This window comes from Geospiza fortis, unplaced genomic scaffold (genome assembly GCF_000277835.1).
Source record: "Geospiza fortis unplaced genomic scaffold, GeoFor_1.0 scaffold162, whole genome shotgun sequence".
In the NCBI taxonomy this organism is placed as follows: Eukaryota; Metazoa; Chordata; class Aves; order Passeriformes; family Thraupidae; genus Geospiza; species Geospiza fortis.
In genome coordinates, this window is record NW_005054316.1 from 6,179,977 (window position 1) to 6,205,408 (window position 25,432).

The following is a 25,432-nucleotide window of genomic DNA, read 5'->3' on the forward strand; positions in this document are numbered from 1 at the left end:
GTACACTGTGCTTCCAAAGGGATGCAGAAATCCATTCAGGCGTTTGCTTTTTGCACTAACAAGCATCAAGCACCCTGTCTACAAGGACGAGCAAAACATTAAAACAGTTGTATTACTCCTTTCAGACAGAGTCATTAAAAGAAAAATTTCTGTGCAAGACTCATCTGAAACAGCCCTGACACGAAACACTGCAGGAGCTGCTGAGAAAATGAGCCCTGATGCCATCAGCCCATAAACAACCCCCATGGTACAGCTCTCATGACTAGAACAAATGGCACCATCTCGTTAGCTCTCCCAGTGCCTTGCCTCTGCAGGCTGCATGAAGAGCATCCAGGGAAAGATTAGGCAAGGCACAGATGAAGCGAGTGGGAAGAAGAAAGCACATTGAAGTATCACCTTATTGCTCTGCTCCTCCAATTACCCGCTCAGTAACTGTGCAGCACAGACCAGGCTTTTTGGCAGGAAAAATTTGTCTGGAATAAACCCACAGATAGATGCCATAGCTCCTGAAGCTGTGGATGAGCCCTAGAGGCTGCAAGGAGAACATCCTTGTTGCCTGCCCTCCCCAAAACTCAAGGCAAAGCCTAAAAAGTTCTCATCTGAGCACAAAAATCTGCAGTGTAGCTGCTTGTTGCTAGTGAAAAAGGAAAGCACAACCAAGAAATGACAACAGCGCACCAAGCTAAGTTTTCTCCTTCCTTCTTTTTGGAAGCTGTATTCTCAGCAGAATGATGCATAAAAACCTACTTGAGACAAAAAGGCAAAGGAAAAACAATGCTAATACAGCTACACACTGCTATCAGAAAAAAGGGGAGAAAAAGAGATATCTATTATTTAGGAAATAGCACAATACTGCCTGAAAACAACATAATAAAAAGAGACGGGAGAAAGAAAGGCAAAATACCATTTAAAATTCACATTACTTTTCCCACAAAATCTGTCACTATTATGTGCCATCATAAAAATCAAGTCTTCCAAGCAAAGAGCAAAAACAGTGTTACTATCTTCCACCACGTATAAATATATAAAACTCTGCAAAAATATTTAAACATTTTCAGTTTATATAACCCCCCCCACATATTTTGTTTACAAAAGGCTGAAATAGCTAAGTAAATATTTACAGACCCCTTAGCACAAGTAAGCAGAAATCATTAATTTTAATAGCAAGTTTCCACAAAGGTTTGAAATGCTTCTAAAAGCAGTCCAAAATATTAGACAGTGAAGCTGTGCTGGGTTTTATCTGTTTGTTTTATATAACAAACGGATTTATCTTGAAAGACACATGAAGTCTCCTTTCCCTGTCCTCTTTCTGCATTTTAATGCTGCTGCTCAATTATGCAGCATGCAATGCTAAAATGCTTATATGTGATTTAACCATTGTCTGCAGTCCTTGTGGCTTGAATAAACTGCCTAGTTAATTAATGGCATGTCTTCAATGCTATAAAAAGCCTCCAGCCATTTTTCCCAGTAATCTGAGTAATTAATCCATCAATGAAAATCAGATCTTCCCCAACGACTGTATCTTATAGTGCAATTTTGAGTGGCCCTAGTCATCGTAACCATCATTTGGTAGCCTCTACAGTCCAGAACTGCTGGGAGAAAACAATGCATTTTTATAGGTTAAGACACAAAAATACAATTCTTCCCTGGCATCTTTAAGGCTCCTTTATATGAACCTATAAATCCCTAATAGGAACAAGAATTATTTTCAAATTTTACAGGCTGTAACCTTTTTCATTTTGTCCTTCCTTCTCTTCATTCATAACAATTATGTTAAATAGCTACCTTCCCCATACTGGCCCAGTTGCCCCTTTGTAGCTCCCTTTCATCATCCTGTCAACTCATTAGAAGGCCATCTTCAAGACTTTTTTCCACAACTCCAGGCATCTGAGAGTGATTAAACTTGACCAGTGTGACTACCACAACAGCAAGGACTGCCCAAATTAAACGTGTGCTACAGCACCTGAATAAAACCAAAACAGGAGAGTGAGTAGGAGCACAATAGGAGCTCATTTCAGAGCCACAGGCAAATGCAGATGTAGGTGAGAAAGTAACAGCCAGGCCCAAATAGATGCAACATTTTCAAACACTTATAAATTCTGTTTATAAGCTGTGTTCTGGAAGCTAGGAAGGACTACTATCCTTACTTTCAGCTTAGGAGCTGTTCAGAACACCATTCCCTTGAAAAGGTAGTAGCAACTGCAAATCATAGTTCACAGATGAAAGTAGAGGATCCAAAAGCAGACTGTACTAAAGGGGATTTATTAGGTAAAATTCCTGCCAAGGACTAAAGCCATACCAAACTCAAGAACTCTGAGAGAGCAGCTCGTGAAACACATGATGCCACTGGCAACCATTTGACAGCACTCCTTGTTAATCAGCTCCTACTGCTCTGATCCTGTGCAGGGACACGTATGGCACCATGTGCTGTGCCAGCACAGGGATGTCACCCCACCCCATTGCTGAGCCCAGGAACAACACACATCCCCTTCTTCACCTGGAGCTCCCTTCTGGCTCCACCCTGATGCACTGCAGGCAGGGGGAAGGAGCTGAAGCCTGCTCTGCCTCTTGCTTGTCACGGAACAAAGATGATGCTGGAGCGTCTCTGAGGTTGCCATGGGAATAGGATGGCAAGTGCTGGGAGCAGGAGTGAGTAACAGCTTAGAAACTGCCTCCCTGCACAGCTACTGCAAGCCTCAAGAGACTTCCAAAGGAACGACATACAGAACTCCTGCACCCTGCTTTGTGTTTGATACCACGCAATTCATCTGCTGCTGCTCTCTCTGTTCTCTGCCAGGGCATTACAGGACCCTTCAGTGCACAGGGCATCTGTTCCTAACACCGTGCTGCTTTTCTGTTTCACCAAGAGCATCATTTTGTCTGATTAGGCACAGAAGAGGCTGTACCTTGGGGCCTGTATTTACACATTTTTAGTACTGGTGCATGTTGCAGTGCAATGGGACCAGGTAGAACAGTTAATGTGGCACCCAGCAGGATGCAAATGAAATTAGCCTACCTGCTTATATACTTTCTTTCAAAGCAAACAGAAGGAACCATGCTGGCAAAGTTCACATATACCTGTATGTATACATATATATATACACCCACACACACATATATGTGTGTGTGTGTGTGTGTGTGTGTGTGTATACCTGTCATGTCCTAGCCAAACAGAATCCTGTCCAGCCCCTGAATTTCCACAAACAAAAGCTTACAACAGGAAAAAGGGAGGGGGGGAAACCAGAAGTAGGCACTTACAGCCGTCAGAAAAGTCTAATAATTTGTACTAGCAGAGATGCAGGGAACAAATATAGGTTACTAGCCCCTCCTGGGATATCCAGGAATTAAAATACATTAATTCATTTTCATTGAGGGTTTCCTCTATTGGAAAGTGATTTCCCTTCTCACACACAGAAACAGCAACAGCAACAACCCCAGGGAAGTTCAAGGAGTTACACTATATTGCTATAAACAAAGGGATAATCCTCTACAGTTCCCACCCAGTTCTCTGACACTATCTTTTTCCATCATGAAGAGAGATAATCTCTTTAATGGGTAAAATATAGGGAGAAGAAGAGGGAAAGGGTGGCCTGAGGGCAGCAGACAACAGAAAAATGTCACTGCAAGCTCAGTAAACACACAAGAAGGAAGATAAAGCACTGGAAAGATGTTTTGTATGACTTGTGGGTTTAGGGAAAATCCTCAATTACTTATTGACGTTGCTTCTATAATTATAAATAAACCCTCTGGTTAGACAAAAGTCAAGCTTTTCTCACTTATAAAGTCCTCAATCTGCTTGGTATGTACACTACCTCTTGAAAAACAAGCACGGGAAAATGCCACAGAACTGTCCCAAGACAGGACACAGCATTCTCTGATATTTCAAATTTATTTTTCGTTTAATGTATACTTTTCATCCCTAATATGATCGTGGGTGAGCCTGCTCACCAGAAAAATACTCCACATGACTCCTACAGCCTCTTGTAGCCCTGAAAAAAAAAACATTTAAAAACTGCAAGGGAAGTCCCACTCCTGAAATCCCATCTATCCAAGTTTAACACAAGAATGGCACTCTGCCTGAGAGACAGACAGCCCAGTTATAAAATCTTCCATTTGTACATCTTCAAGAGCCCAATGGGGCCATGTCTTGGCCAGGTGTGTGCTCTGGTTCTAGGGTACAGGAGGAGGAAATGCCTGAAAGAGTGGACCTACAGACACACAGTGAGGTGAGAAAACTTATTTCTAGTCCTCTGAACTAAACAGGCAGAATCACATTCAGAAGGCCTGTGTACTGAATTAGCTGAAGAGGCCCACAGCTCCAAGTCCATACTCGAGATCTGGGTGTGAACTACAGGAGAAATCTGCCAATGACCTTCATGAGAAGTTCATCTGAGAGACATGATGCTGAGGGAAAGCACTGAAGCCAACCACGTGACTCAAAGTAAGTTTGTCCCCAGCAAAAAAGAAGAGCTCAAAAAACCTGAAAAACATCCGAGCCACAAGAAGAATGGTAACACTCTCTTCCTAAAAGAAAATGCAGAACAATTTTGGCTAGTATTAATAAAATCAGCCAATAACTAAACCAAGGCAGAGTATGTACTACATCAGTTAAAAGATATAATTATATGCTCAATTTCAGCAGGACTGTAGTCTACCTTGGCTCTCTAGCTCTCATCCCATCTCTACACATTAGCCACTACTTCAAAGGTGCTTTACTTCAAGCACAGTAATGACACAAACCCAGAGGCCATACACACTGTCAAACAAGATGATGGTGCCAATACTGCAGCTCCAGCTGGAGCTGGAGACTCCTTGTCTCCAGCAGAAAGGAGGTGGTAGGAAATTATTCTCCACCTGCAGAGCTGCCACAGAGCCATCCATAGCAAGGAGTGACAGAGGTGACAGCTTACTGGTGCTGAATATACAGGAGAAAAGATGGAGGAGACAGGAGAAACCACCAGGATGCATGCAGAAAGGAGTGAAGGAGAAAGTCAAGAGAACTGAAGAGTGAAGCAAATAGACACGCTATACTGAACAAATTTCTATCAGGACAATAGAAAATTGATACTTAACAATACAATCCCCCTGGAAATGTAAATTTTAAATATAATTGTGTTAAAGGTCACGGGACTGTAGAGTGTAATACTTTCCAGGAATACTTTCACTAGCAACCTTCAAGGCGCCAGAAGGGTAACAAAAAGAACAGTAGAAAAGTCTAGATTTAAATGCCAACATTTATCTTTCAGTCACTGTACTGACAATCAGAGTACATTAAGCAATAGGGAAGATGCTGAAGCTACTCTAGACTAGAATAGTATTCTGTTCTCATTTGCACACATACCAATCAGGAGAAAATCTGGGTAAGGCAATAAGCTAGTAAGGGCATCCATTTCCATAAACATTTATTTATAATGTATGCAACGTCCTTCCCCCCCGTTTGCTATTTTTAATTTGAACTGAGCATAGTCTCTCACCCAGTACCTCTGTGATTCATGTTTCCTCGTGCCTCCAGAGGCAAGTACATCTAAATATATTTTAGAAGATCACTTCTTTCCACCAGCTTCAGGGGATAGTACAAAGATCCATCATCACTTAACATGCAAACCCCTGCAAACCACACAGTTAGGGAGAACTGTGCAGAGCAACATCAAACTCGAGGCTGGCTTGGGTCTCTATTTCAGTGAGTTTGTCAGGAGCAGAGTCTGTAAGTCAAGCAAGTCATTTTCACATAGCTGGGATTGGCCATTATGTTCGAAAGCATTTATCTGGACGCTGAACAAGTGTTTGTTTCCTGGAATAACTACTTATGGAGCATCCAGATTAGAAAGTACAAACATATTGGCTAAACTGAATTAAAGGCAGTCAGCCACTCCAAATTAAACACTCAAGTGAAGATATTTCCAAATACAGTAGCAACAACTGAGCATCACACAAATGGGGTAGCCTCATGTTTAAAACATAGGACTGAGAGCTATTAGATCTTAGCTTCCCCTCCTACTTCTGCTGCTTGTCTCTTCCTCTTGATCTCAAGTAAATTATTTATTGTCAAGATTTACATTTCCCTAGATTCAAAAAGAGGCAGGCAGGCTCGCTGGCTTTAAAAAGCAGTGTTGCAATAATTAATTCATTATTCTATGCAGAGTACTCTAAAATTATTAGATGCTGCTGCAGAAATGTATATTATTAGTGCTATTATATTCCACTAGCAATTCCCAAAATAACTCTACCTTGGATGAATTTATAGTATTTTAAATTGAGTGGTACCTTGAGTCTTGAATCAGAATCTTTTCCATGGTGGTGTAAAATTAAAGAAGGAAAACAAGCCAGCTGTGATCCTAACAGGGTTTCTCTTGGCACTATTCTATGGCCATCATTTCCTTCAGCACTGAATTATACACACATTCACAACCACAGTGGCAGCAAGCATGTGGAAGGAAAGACCAATCCAGTCAGTTCAGCAGTGAAAGACAAGGGAGCAGTGTAAATCCTGCAAATGAAACCAGTGCTCCTGCTCCAGCCATGCTGGAAATGCTGCTGTGTCCACCATCATATAATAGTGGAATTGTTCAGAAAAATATAATTGTTCAGAAAAATATAATCATATAATTGTTCAGAAAAATGGTAAAGAAGATTTTTTTAACTGGTTTTTTCAAAGCTCAGCAAAATTTATTCTTTTAAATTTTATTTGCATAAGGTTGAGACATCTCTTCAACACTCAGTTACATATATTTGCTTATGTGAATGCAAAACATAACTATGTGTGCTGCTGGAACTGCTTCTGCTGCAAGTGCAGACTGGACAAATCTACACAGAAATGTCCAATCAGATGTTTAATAGTCCAGGCTGTATCTCTGCTCAAATGCAGAGATAAGATAGCTGTAACAACAAATTAAGGGTACAATTAACAGATTCCTGTCTCAAACAACTATGAATAAGACTGTGTGTGAATCTGTGTGAAAAGTGATGATAGGGTTGGTACACTATCATATTCACCTAATAAGAACAACAGGATTGACCAAATTTTCATTATCAGTGGGAGCAGCATTTTTGATCTTACAAATGTGAACATTTTACTTGGTAACTTGGAAACTGATCTTACAATGTGAACATTTTACTTGGTAACTTTTTAAGAGGTATATTCCTAGCACAGCAACGCAACCCAACTGATATCCCTAAATGCCCCATTTTCATTACCTGTTGGTCATCTGGAGTCCATATGCCACAGGTGATCTGACTCTCCAAGTTTATTTCTGAAGACCAGTGCCTTTGTCCACTGACTGAACCGACCAGCACAAATCCATCTCTATAGGAGATAAGTGCCTGAGTCCCATCGTGGCTCCATGTAAAGTCGCTTACCTTAACATATCAAAGACAAGAAAATAGATATATGAGCCATGTAGAATTTCTTTAGCTGTTTAAATAAAAGGCAGCAGCGCACAGAATGAGACAGGCCAACCATTAGCCCAGCTGAAGCTCTGATGTCATGCCTACTGGAGAAAGCACTGTGCTTGCCAAGTGCCTTTGTGACAATTCTTGCACCTTCCTTTCAATAAATAAATGTTTCATTTTCTCCTGTGCTTTTTAAAAGGTATAAAGTCCCATTCCTTGCCCTCTTCATTTGGCCTCTCAGGACCTGACCGCTCTTGGCTGCAGAGAAAGCATGCATACCAACCTGTGCCCCACGATCGTTCACGAGCTCCACAGACCATCTGCCTTCGTATTGTATCCAAACAAATATTCCTCCATCTGCATCGCAGGTTGCTAATTTCTGGAATGGTTCATTCCACCTCACCAGCACAACCTTAAAAGATTACAAACAAAACCAGCATTACTGAAACTGCATGTTGTGCTAACAGCTATTTAACAAGAACCAGTTAAACAACACTGCCAAATAAATACCATTGCATTAAACCCTACAGATGCACAAAATAGCAATTTTCAGCCCAGCATTAGGTGCCTCTCAAGAACAGCTGGAATCGTTTGTCCATGGTTGTCAGGAAATGCAGAATCTCTCACCGTCAGGCCTTTTTGGAAGGCACTGCACACTTTCAATAAAATCACAGGGAGCACTGGAACACAGGACTCCATTATAGAAGCTGCAAACAGGAAGCCTTGCACAGATTATCCAACACTCTCTCAAATGATTCCCCCACTGTAATCTCAGAGACTGTCAGACTCTTCATCAAATCATCACCCCTTGCTGACTTCAAATAAAGTGGTATGCTCTGCACACAATTTAAATACTCAGACTGAATACTCATATTCAAAACAACCCCTGAGAGTCTCAAATTATTAAAAAATAGAAATTTCATAGGAAAGTTGCTTTGCTACTAAGTGCAGAAGGAATACAAAGCAGCGTTAGATTCTTCTCTCCACATTAGAGCTATCTGAGCTTTTCTGGAGAATCTAATCAGGTCTAAACCGACCAATTGCTCTCTCATTTTTAATTAATACCAATTTAACAAATACAGTATCTCTCGAGACCTCAGTATAAACTGAAAATAGCATGTCATGCAAGTGCCTGAAGCAAAAATTAGCAATAAAACAATTTACCTTCTGTTAGTGACTTATTCTTAAAAAACATTTTTCCAAATGTTTTTTTTCTCAAAAAAATTTTTCTCAAAAAAAATTTTTTTTCCAAATCAGTTATTTTTCAAAAACATGCAGATCTATATGGGACACTTACATTCACACAAGTAAATTCCCTCCCAGCTATTTTACTGAGACAGAGAGTATGCAAACAAAGTAAACATATATTAAATACTCAATTAGTAGAGTGTCATTTCAACTACTTAATAAACATCCAGCTGTAATGACACTTTTTCATAAAACTAAACAGATAAATAATCATCTAAAAGCGACAGGCAAAATTTCCCATGAAATATATTTTGCTGTTTTGCTTGCAGAGATAGACTGATCCTCCTATAGATTCCAGTCCCAAGATGAGCTCTAAGTAGACAGACCCTTCCCATTTCACAAAGAAATCAGCAGTCATTTTCAGAACTAGGATATACACATACATACCTAAAACCTAAACCTGACAGCTGAGGGATGATCTTGCACTATTCAGAGTGTCAAGGTCACAGCTTTAGAAAGTGTCTACCAGTGGAGCTGACCAGCCTGGAGCATCAACCCTTGAACCATTAAACAACCACAGGAAAACCATTTCTTTGTTCATACGTAAAGCTTATGGGGAGAAGCAAGCATGACAAATCACCTCTCTGTTGTTACACAGCTTAAAAGAATCCCATTTGAGATTTTGCAGAAAAACACTGGCTTCTACTTAATATAACCTTGCAGCTGCACTCTAAGTCACCAGTCCTGTTTGCAATTGGGCAAATTATACAATGCCCCTAGATGGATTATATCACACTCAGCTTTTAAAAAAAAATCTTATGTGGGAAGAGCAGTAAATAAAATATTCCATTACAGCAATGCAAGTAGATGCATTTTGTTGGAGGTTTCACTCTGTCCATTCCATCTAAACAAGAATAGCACAGATTTGTCAAAATTTTGTTTTCATTTTGGTATAAATCAAATCCACAGAGCCATAATTTCATTCACCCTGAGGCAAAATGCAACAATGAAGTAAGTGTACGTGCCAGCAACACCTAACAGTATTATGAAAGAAGTGAAGAAAAACTCAAGGATAACATTGAAAAAAATTTTCATCTTTAAAAGTTGGGAGTTGCTAGGGCCATTAATGAGTGGAAGGTACTTATCACCATTAAAACACCAATCTTTAGACACTTAGACACTGCTTATGTTTCACAGATCACACCAAATGAAGTCTACATCAAACCAGAATGAACTGCTAGACAAAATTCAGGAAAAAAAAGAGAACTAGTTGTTCAAAGACCATGAATGCTTTAGCTAACACCATTAAGAATGCTACTGCCTGTCTTAAAATTGCCCTGTTCAGTCTGGCAAAGATTGAGATTAACACACCATTTTATGAATTAGACACACAAGCTGACTTTGTAATATGAACTATGGGCAAAGTGACAAGAGTTACTTTGTTGTGTTTTGTTTCTTTTCTTTTTTAAACAGGAATTTGTTAAAACTTGAAAATTTTAATTCAGATTCTGTACAACCTGTCTTTTGTTTAGACTTGATAAAATATCCAAGAGTACATTTGAATGTAAACAAGATTAACTAGAGCCTCCATCCATCTCAATTAGATACAAATTAGTAACTTCCAAAATAAACTTATTGCTTTATAATGAGAAATGAAAGCGAGACAATGATTTTTCTATGCCTTCTGATAACAGCCTCATAAGGAAGCAAATTTGTAATTTGAAAATTCAACCCATTTAAACACAGAGCAAATGTTATTTTACGAGGTCATTTTAAAGATGATGCTGTAATTTCCATTTAACATCTGACTACAGGTGCTGAGTCCACAACTGCTTTGACTATTTCCAATTTCATTTTAGACACTTAGCATGCTGAAGAAGAGATAAAGAAAGGAAGGATTGCCCCAAGTATTAAGATGACTTTTGGCTTTTATGTTGGCTCAAATGTAAAGCATATGAAAACATGTCCCATTGATAGTGCACTTAAATAATGTGTAAGCTTGAATTACCCCTCTACAAAGAGGAATTTTACTGCTAACCCATAAATGCAAAGATATCATTACTTTCACTAACAGCTTCAAGTCACAGAGGACCCATTTCTACTTCTGCCTTTATGGTCCTCCGCTTTCTACTTAGCACCTTCACACAGGTATTGAAGGTCTGAACTGTTTTATCTTGTACTCAAAAGAGCGAGAATGTTGGTACACAACACTAAGTTGTCTGTGGAACATTTGTGGTCCACACAGCCTTTCTATATTGTCTAATTATTTTTGTTTGTTTGTTGGTTGGTTGATTGTGGGGTTTTTTAACTCTATAAAAAAACACAAATTGTGCTTGTTCTACTCCTGAAAAAAGAAAGAATCACAGGTATTAATCAGCTTCTAAACCACTGTCTTACAGAGGATAGATCTCTCACAAATAAAACTTGGCCTGAGATATTAAGTACAATCTGAAGGCCAACAATTTGCCCCTAAACAGGATGCTTTTCACTAAGCCACAAAGCTGTGAGCTTTTGAGTCAGTCTTGTGTTTTCTTTCAGTTCCTTTTTATACAAGGAATAGTGGTAAAAAAATTGTTTTAAAAGCTCAGCATTCAGGACCTTCAAAACCTCTGGTTTAATTATCAACTTCATGTTTAGGAATCAAATTTAATTAATCCTAAATGTGTTAGAAACTCTACCCAAGAACTGACTGCATAGTTTAATGCTGCTAACAATGTTATTATCTATTTAAGATTATAGACAAGAAATTTTGAGAAACTGCAATTTTGGACAAGCAAATGTGTGAGTTATAGTAAACGTGATCTCTTCCCAATAGAAACCAGGCTTGATAATCTAAATTTATTACATGCTATTGAAACTTTTAATAATTTTTTCACATTTTTCTAACACAATACAAGACCACTAAAATCCAAAGCATTCGGAGAGCTTTTTTTATTCCTAATTTCATTATGATTTTTGAAAGAGGTAATTGAAAATATGACACCAATCTGTTTTGCAAGAGCAGAAGTCCTTAATCTAGAATACCACACAACAGTCATTACTGAAATCTTATTTCTGTACATACAGTACATAATTGCTAGAGAAGCAAGGGACAAACATCTACAAAAAAATAAAAAAGGTAAGTAACTAGGGCAATTAGTTCCTAGAGTTCCTCACCAAATTTAGATAGATTTTATTATGGATATACTGTAGTGAGTCACAGTGACTCATTTTTTTAAATCTCTGATCATCCATCCATTTTACTGGGGAGGGGCATATGCTGTAAAGATAGAGGTCTTCTCCAGCATTCATTTTCACATATGCTATGGATATGTGCTTGCAGATGGACTGCCACAGCAATAGAGAGCAGAGAATACTCCATGCCAATGTTTGATTACTGCCCTATTTGCTACACCTGAAGGGCCACATTCCTGTATCTGGCATGAGCATTTCTGCAATTACAAGTGAAGTTCACATCTTTGCAGGGTGCACAGGATAAGATGCATTATAACTCCATTGAGCATACGGAATAGCTGGCCTTTCCCTCCCCAGATAAATCATACTACATTTCTAATGCTGTTGAAAGTCATTGAAATAGTTCCACGTTCCAAGCAGTGGCAGCACGAGACCTAACTGTTCCCAGGACAGAATAACACAGGACATCAGGCTGTTGCCTACAACAGCAGAGTACAGCACTCAGTCTATCCAAAGGCTTCTTCCAATCCTAAGCTTTTAGGAAAGTACTCAACTTTTTAATGAACATATAAAAGTAGAAAAAGCACTGACAAAAGGGGTTGGACAATCTACCTGGAATCACTGAGCATCACCCATTTGCTTTATCAAGTAGTCCTGTTATGCAACTCCCTAATAAATACATTGGTCTTTAGTCATGGTTACAAGTAAGGATCAATATGTGCCCATAGTAGGTGCAACACACTGGCACACATTACAGTTTATTAACGGCCACAGAGCTGAAAAAATCTGTAAGTATATCTATTAAAGAAAAGAGATGGGTGTGGAGTGGGGAGTAGAAATAGAACACTGAATTACAAGAACCAGAGGAAACACCTTTACGTGCAGTAAAGGCATTTCAGTGCCCCTCCCTCCATTGTACAGAGAGATACAGCTACACACATATACACATATGTGTATATACATCACATACATATAACATGGGTATGTGCATGAATACACATCCCTATCAATCCTTGAGGAACCTGTGCCAGCTTTGTACATTGACTAGCTAACTAACTGAAGTTACTTAAGTGAAGTGGATTTTTGTAACTAAAATATAATTTGGAGGTTGGAACAGGCACCCAGAATAAGCACTAGAGTTGCAGATAATGAGCTATTGCTTCTCACTATACTTTACCTATAACCAATATTTAGTTCTAAATGGTTCTGCAAATGTTTAGTTCAATTAAATATTTAACTGTCTTTTAAATGTTAGTATTTTTTAACATGAAGGTTATCTAAGTTTTCTCTCTCCTAATTTCTCACACTGCAGATTGTTTGCAATTGTTCTTACTTTCACCTTCCCTTATGACCTTTATTTTGTGCCATTACAATAATGTCAGGATAATTCTCTCAATTCAAACTAATTCAATCACACAAAGAGCATCAAGCAAGTATTTCTCCTCCAAATAATACCAGACAAAAAAGCAGCAGATGTGGTAGACAGCAAGTTGGCATCACCCTTTTTTCCTATCCTCCTTGTGTTCTCTTGCATTCTTTAATGATACACTCCCTATCTCTCCCCCACCTGCAGAGCTCTGACTTTTTGTTTCCAGTGACATTACAACCGGATGAAGTGCCTCATTTGCATATGGAGCTGTCACCTTCCTAGGTATGATACCCATCAAGGAATTGTTATTACTGAGAAGAAACTACTACTATTAATAACAAACATTGTGCTGCAGCTGAAGAATGGCAAATCTGGAATGGCATTTACATTTCTTGAGAAAAACTGCCAACTCACAGTAGGGGCTGCAGGTTACAGAGGGCATAAATGAATGGCAAAGAAGTTCTGGGAGATAAAAAACACCAAAGTTCCAAATTCTTCATGTTTCTCTAAACAATAAAAGTGAGCTCTCCTCTTAGAAGGGCTGGAGCAGCCTCCCTATATCTGAGGGACAGATGTCGTGTAATATTCCCTATCCGTGCATTGGGATAAGCTTTGGTCAGTGGTGCCCTGTGCTGAGGGTACAGCAGCTGCTCACAGCCTCTGGGGTTCAGCTGCTGTCACTGGCACAGCTTTCTACTGCCACTAGTACATCCTTTATCCCAGGATCCTACATGTTCATTGAAAGAGGTGTATTATCCTGCAGCTGCTGTCATCTTGCTTGTTCTGGTCTTTGAAAAGGAGTTTCAATTCTTTTTTTTTTTTTAAGCTTACAATCTGATTTCATGGTATAACATTGTCAATAAGCTAAGCATGTTACCTGGGGACTTAGCTTTGTGCTAAATGAAATCAGAGGTAAGGCTGGACCAGCAAGAAAGTGCTGACCTTAATGGAGATGAAAGGTCCAGGTCCAGCCCTGTACCTTCTGACCACAGACTTCTCTGTGGCTTTCATGTGAAACCCTACTCCAAATCCCTAACTCAAACACCACAGGTAAAGCTCTGAAGTTAAGTACAATGCAGGGATACATTAGAAGCTCTGTGCCATTTTGTTGGAAGCACTTGCTCTCACTTTTTCCCCCTTTCTCCTTGGTGTTTGTTTTCATAATGCTCAGGGCACACACCAGGCTGACAAAGACTGGGATCACCTGTGTAGCTGCAGAAGGAGAAGGGACCAGGTAGGAGCAGTGCAGCTCACCAGGAACAGCCCTCTGAGTACCTGCAGGGGAGGCTTTCCATTCATTTCCATCCATTCCCCCAGTGCCCCCTTACTCTGGGTGTCAGTGGCTGGTAGCCTCTGCAAGTAACAGTGTGGTTCTTGCTCACCCACTGGGAAGAATGTTGATGCTCCCCAGCAAGTTTTGTTAATTTGCTTTGCAGATGAATGACAAACACACCTATTTTTAAAAGGTATCTTGAGGTTGGCATCCAACCCACCACATATACCTATTTTTGAAAGGTATCATATGGTTGGCATGAAATCCCTAATGGATGCCAGTCTGATCTTTAAAAGCTTGAGGAAACAATTTTGGCAAATAGACAATGGCAAAAAAAAATTCTTTTGAGAGCTGTTTTGAGGAAGGAATGCCTTTAGTGTAAGATGTTGTCTTAAAAATACCTAGACTGTCAACATCTCACTGAATACATTTAGGGGCCTTGATAGTAAACTGCCAAGATGAGGACTCAGAAAGGCTCTAAAGCTTTACAGGTCTCCTTAAGTGATACACTTCATTTTAAGAAATACACCCTCCTCAGTGTCTATTAGTCCCAAGGATTTGCCACATAACCATTTTATTTGTTCACAGAACACAGAATGTGTTACGGTATCGCCTACTTCAGAGGAAAACATGCCCAGGACTCCTCACAGGTACCAAACAAGAAGTATCATGCTCCTATGAATGAAGTGGCTCACAGTTCTAAAGGAATTACTCTTTTCACTTTGGACTCACCACATTTAATTGTGACTTCAGAGAACCACAGTTTTGTGGGACATAAAAAAAAAAAAAAACAAAACAACCCCACACCAACAGAAATGTGCTGTATCCAAAGTATCTCCCATACATATGTTTGGGGAACAGAAGATTTGACCGGTCAGAACAGGAAGTTGGATGTGAGAAAAATAACAGATGATATGAGTCTAACATGGATGAGAAGATGTTGGTATCTAGCTACTGGTTCTTAGTTGAGTAAGTTTGTTAACTATTCCTTCAAGGGCTATTAAAGAAAATAGCTGGTGATACTCTGAAGGAAAATAATTAAGGCATGAAAAATTAAGACTTAGTCACCTATATGCACAAGATAGCTGCACACTATTATGTCCTTGAAAGGGAAACTGGTGGAGGTCTGCTCTTCTCCCATCTTGCACACAACAGTGTGACAGCGAGAAGATCTATGATGTGCTTTTGACTCCTTTCCCTTCACAGGGATTCTCAAGTCCCAAAAGCTCTTTCACAGAAAAGACAGCTGTTTCCACAGAAAAACAGTTTTAAAGTTAAGCCACACTCAGTTCCATTGAGGCAAATTCCTTTACAGCACGCACATTCCTACCGCTGTCTCTTGTCAATGGTCATCCTGTACTTGGGCTGTAAGATATGTCTATTTAATTGCCCATATATACTCCCTTTAAATGCAAGGGCAAGTCCAAGTTAAATAAAAATAAATCAAAACTGAATATTGGGAAGGATGAGCAAAGGATAAAATAGTACTTTCACTGCCTTCCTCTGTAAGAAAGAGATTTCCCTTTGTTGTAGCTTCCAAACAGATAAAACATTGTAATAAATAAAGCAGAGACAACTGTTCTAGCTCAAGATGAACAACCACTTTGCTATAAGATCAAAAGACCAAGAACAATATAGTTCCCCCTCTTTCTAGCAAATCACTGATGAGCACCATTAGGAAAGGTTCATTCCAGTTAAAATAAGACACATGGAATAACTATGCTGAGCTGGAAGTTCCTTGGGTTTAAGCATTTATGGTGGAGCATTTTCCCACAAGAAAAAAAAAAAAGTAGTAGATTTAAAATCTCTGGTATTTAGTGTACACTAAATTAAAAGTACATGAGCCTAATGCTCATTTAACTAACATCTGACAAAATTACATTACAGATGGTATAAATCAGGACCATTTCAAAAACCTAAACATTTACATTCACTTTTGGACTGAGTATGAGAAGCTCATTGTAAATGAACCTTAAGAACAAAAATAACACTCACTGACATCCACCAGTGCCTCATCAGTGCTATATGAATTCAGAGTCCATACACATCTTTGTTAGAAGTTTTGAGGGAAGAAAAAATCCAACCAAAACACCCCAAGCATAAAGCAGATTTAAAATACTTACTATCTTTTTTTTTTACCTGGCTAAAAATAGAGAAAAATATTAGATGCAGAGATATAGAAACCTTGTAAGAGAATCTATGGCTTTTCTTGTCTCTCTTCCTTTTAAAAAACAATAAATACTACTGAAAACAATTCCAACTCAGAATCAACTAGCTCTACTCAACTTTCTAGCAGCATCTACTTAGGAATTCCTGCACTATCTTCCCACCTTGTAAATGGTTTCTGATCAGGAATATCCCCAGGGCAATGTATTGCTGCAAAAAGCCAGTGAAGTGACTATGACAGACAAACTCTCCCTTATACTCAATCTTCCCAATTCAGTGGCTAAAAATTCCTGATCAAGTGTTCATATAATAGTGAAATATAATTGTATAACTTTACATGCATATATTAACCAAAAAGAAATTATTCAAGAAAGAAAAAAAAAAAACCCTCTACTAGGAAATTTGAAAAGAAAACTCTTAAAAATGAAATATAAATTCAGTTATATAAAACTGTGCTAGTTAACAAGAGGAAGGAGGTAACACAAGTTCTTCACTTTCTGGAGTCTATTCTGAGAAATGCCAGAAAAATAATGGTGTCTCACGACCACACACAGAGGATCTGCCCCTATCAAATACACTAAGTCTGTCTATCTCAAATATACCAAGGTGACAGATCATTTTTTGCTCATCAGATATTCAAACTCATACAGCACAACAGTTAAGTAACATTAGTCCAGGTTTCTGAACATCATCATTAGCATTTGTGGTGGACATTCTATAATTAGAAGCTGATCAATCAAAATCATGATCTCTTCATGATTTTACAGGTTAGACTACAATTTAGCTTGAAGTTGCTTAGATGAAATCACTGTAAAGGTCCAACAAACAAGCCTTAGATAGAACCTGACTGCAGCACAAAATTCATGCAAGCTCTCTCCAAGGAGATGAACTTCACTCCTTAAGAGATACAGTAAAAACTTGATTTTTGTCAGCAATGTAAACAAAAAAAACCTTAAAATTCACAAGGAGTGTCAGAGAGTGTTGTCCAAGCATGATTATTTCTCCAAGAGCTACATACTTCAGCTCTAGTTATTTTTTCAAACACAAGGAACTAAAAATAAACCAAACTTCAGCAGAAGCACAGATCAGCTCTCCAAATCTATTATGATCTCCCAGGTGATAATAGCTGTGCACTAATGTAATTAAGCTGAGTTATAAGGTGGATTTGAGACAGATGGTATAGCTGGGCACCTCACTGCTGGAGTGGGACTACTTTGCTATCTGAAATACCCAACTATTGTTATCCCAATCATCAAGCCCACCCATATGAGCTCTGAGTTAGCTACACACTATTATAGAACATTTCTGTCCACCTGAGGAATACTGGTGATCTTAAATTAGCCACAGATACTGAGAAAAGAAAGCAATTATATACATTTTTATTGGACTGCCTGGACTGTCTTTGTGTGACTCATGGAGACCGTGCATCCCTAATCCTTTTGTGAGACCGAGGAAATTCCACCATGTTATTTTGCAAAGGTAGGACACCTGCTTTGACTTCCAGCACAAGGCCACCACCTGAACCCCATCTGCTGGCTGCCCCAGTGAGGTCGCTCATACAATGTTCAGCTAGTGGTGTTGAGGACAACTAAACAGTTGTGTTTATCAGCTATTGAAGGGACTGCATAATTGCTGAAATGGACATGGAAAACAAAGTGGAAAATGAAATAGTGTCTACTTCCAAGAAGGACAATGTGAGGGAGGGAGCAGTCAGTAAAACAGGGAATGCAGAAAGGGCAGAAAAGTCACTCAGCACCTTCACCTCTCAGGACAGAAAAGTATAAAGAGGAGAACTAAATTAACAACACAATAACTAAAAATCCCAATAGTTACATGCAAGACATTCAGTTTAGCATATTAGAATAAACAGGACAACAGATACCTACCAAGAATTATTTTGTTAATATATACACACATATATTACCCCCATGGTGGCTCTGATTCAGGCTTGAGACACACTGGCCCACCTAATTTGCAGTAATATGATACAAACTTCTGACAATGTGAATACCAGATAAAGAAATGCCATACTCTAAGAAATGCCAAATAGCAGATTTTTGAAATGCTATCCTTGCTTTGGCTGGCCTGCAATTCTGCACAAACTGTTTTCAGAGCCAACCTCTCTTAGGAAGTTTTATCTACATTTGCTATTTCTCTGTGAAATAAAAACTGTATCATGATGCAGTTGGCCAAGTGACCAATAATATCCCTTGCCTGAGTTTCCAGAGAACACAAGGGAGCTATAAATACAGGGTTAAATTAGTTACTTGGACAGGCAAAGTGGACAGCCCCAGAAAACACAAATCACTGCTATTGTTCTTTACCACTGTGGCACACAGAAGTCTCAACTAAAATTGACCCCCAATGTTTTGGAACTGTACGTGTTATGATGAAGCCTTTGGAGTTTTTAGGCTTGAAGACAAAGCAAAAAGCAGGCTAGAGAAGCTCTGCAGGGAAGGTTTGCTCTACAGAACTGCAAAATTACTATTAGCCGCAAGAGGGGTGAACTATAGGTTGGGACCATAATTCCTGGGCTACGAGGGTCACCAGAGTGCTGGCAGGAAGGGTGATAGGTAACACATATCTAAGGACACTATCACACCTCATCTAATGCAAATATTAACAAATGTATTGATTACCAGTGGTTCAGAAAGCAGTTTTCAAGGAACTGAGGTAAAACTGACTTGCAGAGACCAAAGAGCAGCAATATTCAACCTTTAACAACCCAACCAGTATAGGAACCACGGACAAGAGATGGAAGTTGTCTGATCTGGATCCAAGAGCCTGAGCCAGCTAGCTTATATGCATTGCATCACTTGAAAGTAATTTTTATAGTCTAGTATATCCTTTGCTTCACCCAAAAAAAAAGAGAGAGGAAAAGCAGTAAGTACAAACATTTCTGTTCTTTTTTTCTTTCCCTCAGCAAAATCCTTAAGAAAATTTCACCAGGCAAAATGAGCAGATGTTTTCTATCTCAAGTCACTTGCATGTCAACCAGCATATGGAATATTTAATGTTTAAAATACACTGTCAGGGTCATAATTAGTGGCATGGGGTCCAGTGTTGGATGCTTGTCACTAGTGGCGTCCCCCAGGGTTCAATATTGGGCCCAGTGTTGTTTAACTTGTTCATAAGTGACTTGGATGAAGGGACAGATGCCTCTTTGGAGATTTCACTGACACTCAAAGCTGGGAGGAGTGGCTGATAGCCCAGAGGGCTGTGCAGCCCTTCAGAAGAGCTGGAGAGGGAGCAGAGAGGAACTGTCTGAAGTTCAGCAAAGGCAAATGCAGGGTCCTGCCCCTGGGGAAGAACAACCCAAGGTACCAGCACAGGGTGGAGACTGACCTGCTGGGAAGCAGCTCTGCGGAGAAGGACCTGGGGCTCCTGGGGGACAACAAGCTGTCCATGAGCCAGCAGTGGGTCCTGGTGGCCAAGAAGGCCAGTGGCATCCTGGGGGCTTTAGGAAGAGCATTTCCAGCAGGTCTCTGACTGTCACAGTCCAATGAATTCAAATTCAAAAGCAGAAAACACTAACCCCTTATCTACAGCGTTACTTCAGACAGGGCTGGAGAAAACACTTGCCTTCATTCTATGCATAATTTCCATTTCTTTATGATTTACAGATTTTAAAGTAAGTTTTATCCTTCTTAAAAGAGTTTTAAAGCATGGAAAGCAATCCAAGTTTTGAGATATTGTATTAGAGGTAAATAATAAAATAAAAGAATGCATACTGGCAAAGTAGTCATGCAAAGGGTCAACAAGTACTGGAATGACATGAAAAAACAAGGAGGGCACAATATTTTTAAATGTTACTGTAAGAAATAGAATGATATTCAGGAAACTCTGCTTTAGGTTAAATATCAAGTAAAGCTTTCAGCAGTGAATGGAATAGTTGAAGGGTCTTCTAAAAGAAAAGGTGGAATGAAGCCAACCTTTGGAATCACTTCATACAAATTTTCCCATATTGTAAAAAAGGTATATTGCAGGGAATTTTTTTAAACCGATGTGGTTATTGAAGTTCAGTGGTTCTCTTATTAAAACACTGTTTTCTTATTCATTAACTGAGAGTTAAGAAAAAATAATTGTGGTTTATTGATGAACATAAATTACTTTAATTTTCTAATGTTTTTACAGAACACTATGACTTTAAAGTTTATTTCAGTACTGAAGTGTTGCACATACATAGACTAAAGACATTATTTCAGAATAAATATGTGATAAAGTCCTATTCTATATAGCATATAGAACAGTCCTATTCAATGCAGGAGGGTAAAGAAGAATGATCTGTGTCTTTCTGTAACTACGATTAAATCACATTTTTGTGTCTGTCTGTTGTCTGGGGGTATAGGGAATGGCTGTCTAGATGGTCCGAGAGCTATTTTCATGTCTGCAAGCAATCAGTCATTCCAGTAGGTTTTGCTCAGTTTTGCTCTTTGTTACACTTTGAAATGTTAAGTCTGCCTACATTTCCAGAGCACAGCATTTCCTACAGAGCAATGGAGTGAAACAGCCCAGGAAACATGAACTTTCTCAGAAACTTTAATAATTAGAGCAGTGACACCACTAGCATGATGATCAAACAGCTCTACTTGGAAATTGTTTGTTCCTAACAAGCAGCTAGTGGTCTTGGGAGGGAGACTAACTGTATGGGTGGTTTTGAGTGCATCATATCATAAGAGAGGAATCAGGTGGTCTCCCTCTCTCCAAAAGTAGAAGGATGAAGTGCTAGAGCCACAGATCAAAAGCATGGGATCAATACTGGGACCCTTGATCAAACAGAGAGTGGTTTTCACCAAGTTCTTTATGCAGTACCAAAGAGTACTCTGTGCTGGACTCAAGGATGCTACAGGGACCATCAGGTACCTCCATGTTTAGATGCAGGAGGGAAGGAATCCCAGAAAGCTGACTCGTGACCAAGCTCAGCTAGCACAGGCCGGGAGAGGAAGCTGAGCTGAGAAGGCTCCAGCTAAGCATCCCCAAAGAGTGGAGCAGAGATCCCACAGCCACAGCTCTCACCTACTAGCTTCCTCCATCATCCACTATCCCAGAGTGCTCACACCCAGGCACTGCTTGGTATGAGCCATGGCAGGGCATCCTGCCTGGCCTGCAGCCACACTCCCAACCATCCTGACACTGCACAAATCACCCAATAGCAAACTCAGTATCAGAAGAATGATATTGCTCCTAACGTGGAATTTGCCAAAGCTGACACCTCTGTTGAGCAGGACAGAGCACGATTCAGGGAGCCCTGGGCAGAGTCTCCCTGCAGAGTGAGGGAGTGCAGAAAAGGCAGCTACTGAGAAACCTTCAGTGCCCAGCTTCACATGATCTTGAAATATTCCATTTATCAGTACTAAAAATAAAACCATGTGATGTGGACTCATGCACTGGAGAGTCTGCTGTTAATGCCATGAAAGCCCAGTAGCTGAGACACTGTACCCATAAGCCAGTCATCTAGAGTTAATAATCTTATTTGCATTTATGACCCAGTTAGTTAATGCTATTTTAACAGAAATCATGCCAGCCTTCTTAATCTTTCCAAAATTCTGTTATTGTTACTGCAAAGGCATATGCACCATTTATCAGGCATTGATTTCCCCAAACTCTCAAGTAGGGAGGGCTTTTTTCCATACCATTTCACTGATTCCAATCAGCAAGTTTGCATTATGCTTGCCATTTGAAGGCCAAATATCAGCATTTTCCATTAACATTTTGGAATTACCTTATCTTCTGGCAATTAAGCAGAAATTAGTTTCCTTTTTTTTTTTGCATATATAGCTTTCCTTTCTCAGGAGGATTTGATTAGCAAGGTATTTTCAAATATCTAACTCATACCTTTGAAATCTGTATAAAACATCAATAATGATTTTGAATTATCCTAAAATATCATGTCACCCACAAAGAAGCACAAACCAAGAGAATAACTACACCAGCTCTCAGGTGGATGTAAGGCCACAGGTATTGCTCCTGGGGAGGTCACTATCAGGTGAAATGGCAGGACTTCATGACCTGACTGGCTGATGTCTTGCCAGTGTCAAATTCACATACAGACAAATAGAATTTAATACAACCAAAATCTTGACAAAAATAATGAACTGCTCATCACTATGTACTTACATACACATCCACATACAGGCATATCCATGAAAACCATGAGCACCGGAACTGCCCCAGCAAGATGTGCTTTTGCAGGCAAACAAAACCAATAATTTTCTTAAATTTGATTATTTCCTTTAACCATTTAACTGAAGACTTCAGGCAAAGACAACAGTTCCTTACATCATTGCCTTCCAGTCACTAAGTGAAATGAACTCCAGAACACAAGTGCAGAAAGCTCTCATGCTTTAGGGCCTTTTTAAGAGACAAAGATCTTCTACTCACACATGTAATGCACATATGACCAAAAAAAGCAACTTAACACCTTATAGCCAAATTTAAAACCACATCAGCTCCTGACCTGATTACATTTCTGGAATCCCATCCCTGCATGCACCTGTTTAGCCACAGATCTTGGTGACTTCCCAGGGATACTGGGAATGACCCTTACCTGGGGTACTCTGTTTCAACGCCTGACAAGAGACCAAGCTGCTCTGAATTCAGGCACCACCCACACAGGGGTGCTCTCTGGCTTGTTACTGAGAATCAGAAGTATTTTCACACCTTGCAGACAACTATTAATGAATTACACCACTATCCTAACACTTTATGTTAAGAAGGAAGGACAATCAGCAACAGAACATGAAGATATCCCTGGTAGCTAGTCTTAAAAACTTAAGTCTAACATTCCCTCCAAAACTGCCCAACATGGATTATGGCAGCTGTAAATATTTCTGATATCCATTAAGATAACCTTTTAAAAACCTTGTTGAATTCTTCAGCACAACAACTTACTGCTGTTAGTGACTTTCACACTTTAACCACAGATCTGAACAAGAATTTCCTTTTATCAGTTTTGGAATTTCAACCTTCTGATTTCTTTAAATAGTCATTCACTTTAGTGCTTTAAGACAAGCAAACAGAAACTCACTCCAATCTATCTTCTCATTACCATTTGCTGGTTTATACAGTTTTAGCATGCCTCTTCTCTGACTCATCTGCTTTCTAAGGTAAAGAGTCACAATTTTCTTCAGTTACTCTCCACGACTGAGACTTCCCAAATTCTTTTTCAGTTTCATCTTGTGTTCCCAGAACTCCCACTAACTCTTGAATGCTATTTTGAGGTGAGACAAGGGCATTCTAGATATATCAGCTTTTACTTCTGGTAACAGTCTTCATACTGTTCTTTATTGCTTTTCCTATTCTTAATGGCCATTCTTAATTACATATTTTCAAAATTACCTGGATTGTTTCTATTACTATTGTATTTTTCAAGTCAGCCACATACCAAAAAAGAGCTTGCTATTCTCAGGTCCAGCTCCCTCCTAAGTGGAGTTCTCCAAGGGAGGGTGTAGGACTGACAGCCTCATAGCTCTCCATGCTCAGGGATCAGACACCATTTAGGCAATTCCCAGTTCTGCCTTTCAGCAGGGCTAATGGGGCAGGCAAAATGGCACAACAGTGCTGTTTCACGCTTCTGAGAACAGAGCAGTCCTCACCAGTTTGAAGTGGGGATCTATCAACATACCACTGTTAACAGATCTAACTGGGTAAGGCACCTTTTGCTTCTGTGTTCAATACAGGTTTTGAGCCATCTTAGTCATTCCACATTTTTTAATAACCACCCACGAAGGACAACGACACTTTCTAAAGGCTTTCATGATTTGAATCAAATTATTTTCCATATTCCAGAACACCTTTCTCCCCATCAGCCTGGCATCATTTCCTCCTGTGCAATCTCAGCAGCTGCAAGCTATGAATTGTGACCTGTGAGTAATTCTTATTTCAGCTAATTTCCCAACTACCAGTATAGGCTTACTGGGATGTAATTCTCTAGATGCTTCCTAGAGCCTTCTAACACATTTATAGTTCCACATTCTTAGCTGCTGTTTCTGATAAGACTGTATATATTTTGTCTAACATCCCAGCCACCTCATACTTGAGCTCTCAATAAATTTGGACACAAATCTGCGGTGAGGATTGGTACTAATAAATAATTTAACATTTCTGCAATATTCTGCTTTCTTGAACTGCTCCCTCTGTGCACAGCAATTCACCCAGCAGGCCCATCAGTTATCTCACCAACTTCCAGCTTCTCATTCATTTAAAGCGCATTCTGTTATTTGTTCCTCTTTTTTCCTTCAGCTGTGTGCTCCACTGCCAGCATTTTGGCCTTTTGGGGTTCATTTTAACGTGCAGTAGGATTACTTTTTGGGCTTACTTTTCCTGTGAGGCTCCCAGAGCTAAGTACCTTCTGAAGACAGTGGTTTTCTTCTCTCCAGGCAAGGAGCACATAAAAACCATCAAGTTACTGGATCCCAGGACATCAGGGCAGAGGTACTGCCCAGGATCTACTGTGTATGGAAGAATAGATTCTCCCTTCCCTGCTTCTCCCACTTGCAGGACTACAGGAAAAAATGCTCCTGGTGTTAAAGCCTGTGTAAGGGAACTCTTTTACTGTAACTTTCTCCCTGTTTGTCAGATTTCAAAACACACCAGAAGGTTACAAAGTAATCTCATTTACAGTTGAACACACAAAAAAAATTCAAGTATTTTAATGTGGTCATCAGGAGTAGAATAACAGATATTAACAGTTCAACAGACAAAAAGCTGTAAAAATTTAATATTTTTAAGTTTAAATTTGGAAATTTTGCTTCTGAGATGACTTTTGAATACTTGAGTAAATGAACATGATAAGACATTAAGAAAATGAAGACAATTAATGAGGTCTATCTCCTATAGACCTTATGTCCCTTATCCCATAGACCTGCTCTCAC

The 25,432-nt window shown here is 39.4% G+C and overlaps 1 protein-coding gene across 1 annotated transcript in view; it reads right to left on the reverse strand.

Annotated features, from left to right (window-relative positions):
* The window catches only part of TULP4 (TUB like protein 4), a 115,755-nt gene that overhangs the window by 41,099 nt on the left and 49,224 nt on the right, over window positions 1–25,432 (reverse strand). Inside the window, exons 2-3 of the mRNA XM_005420146.2 lie at window positions 7,673–7,801; window positions 7,195–7,356 (exon numbers count right to left, since the gene is read on the reverse strand). Of these exons, the coding sequence (XP_005420203.1) occupies window positions 7,195–7,356; window positions 7,673–7,801 (291 nt within the window). The remainder of the gene's footprint in view (window positions 1–7,194; window positions 7,357–7,672; window positions 7,802–25,432) is intronic.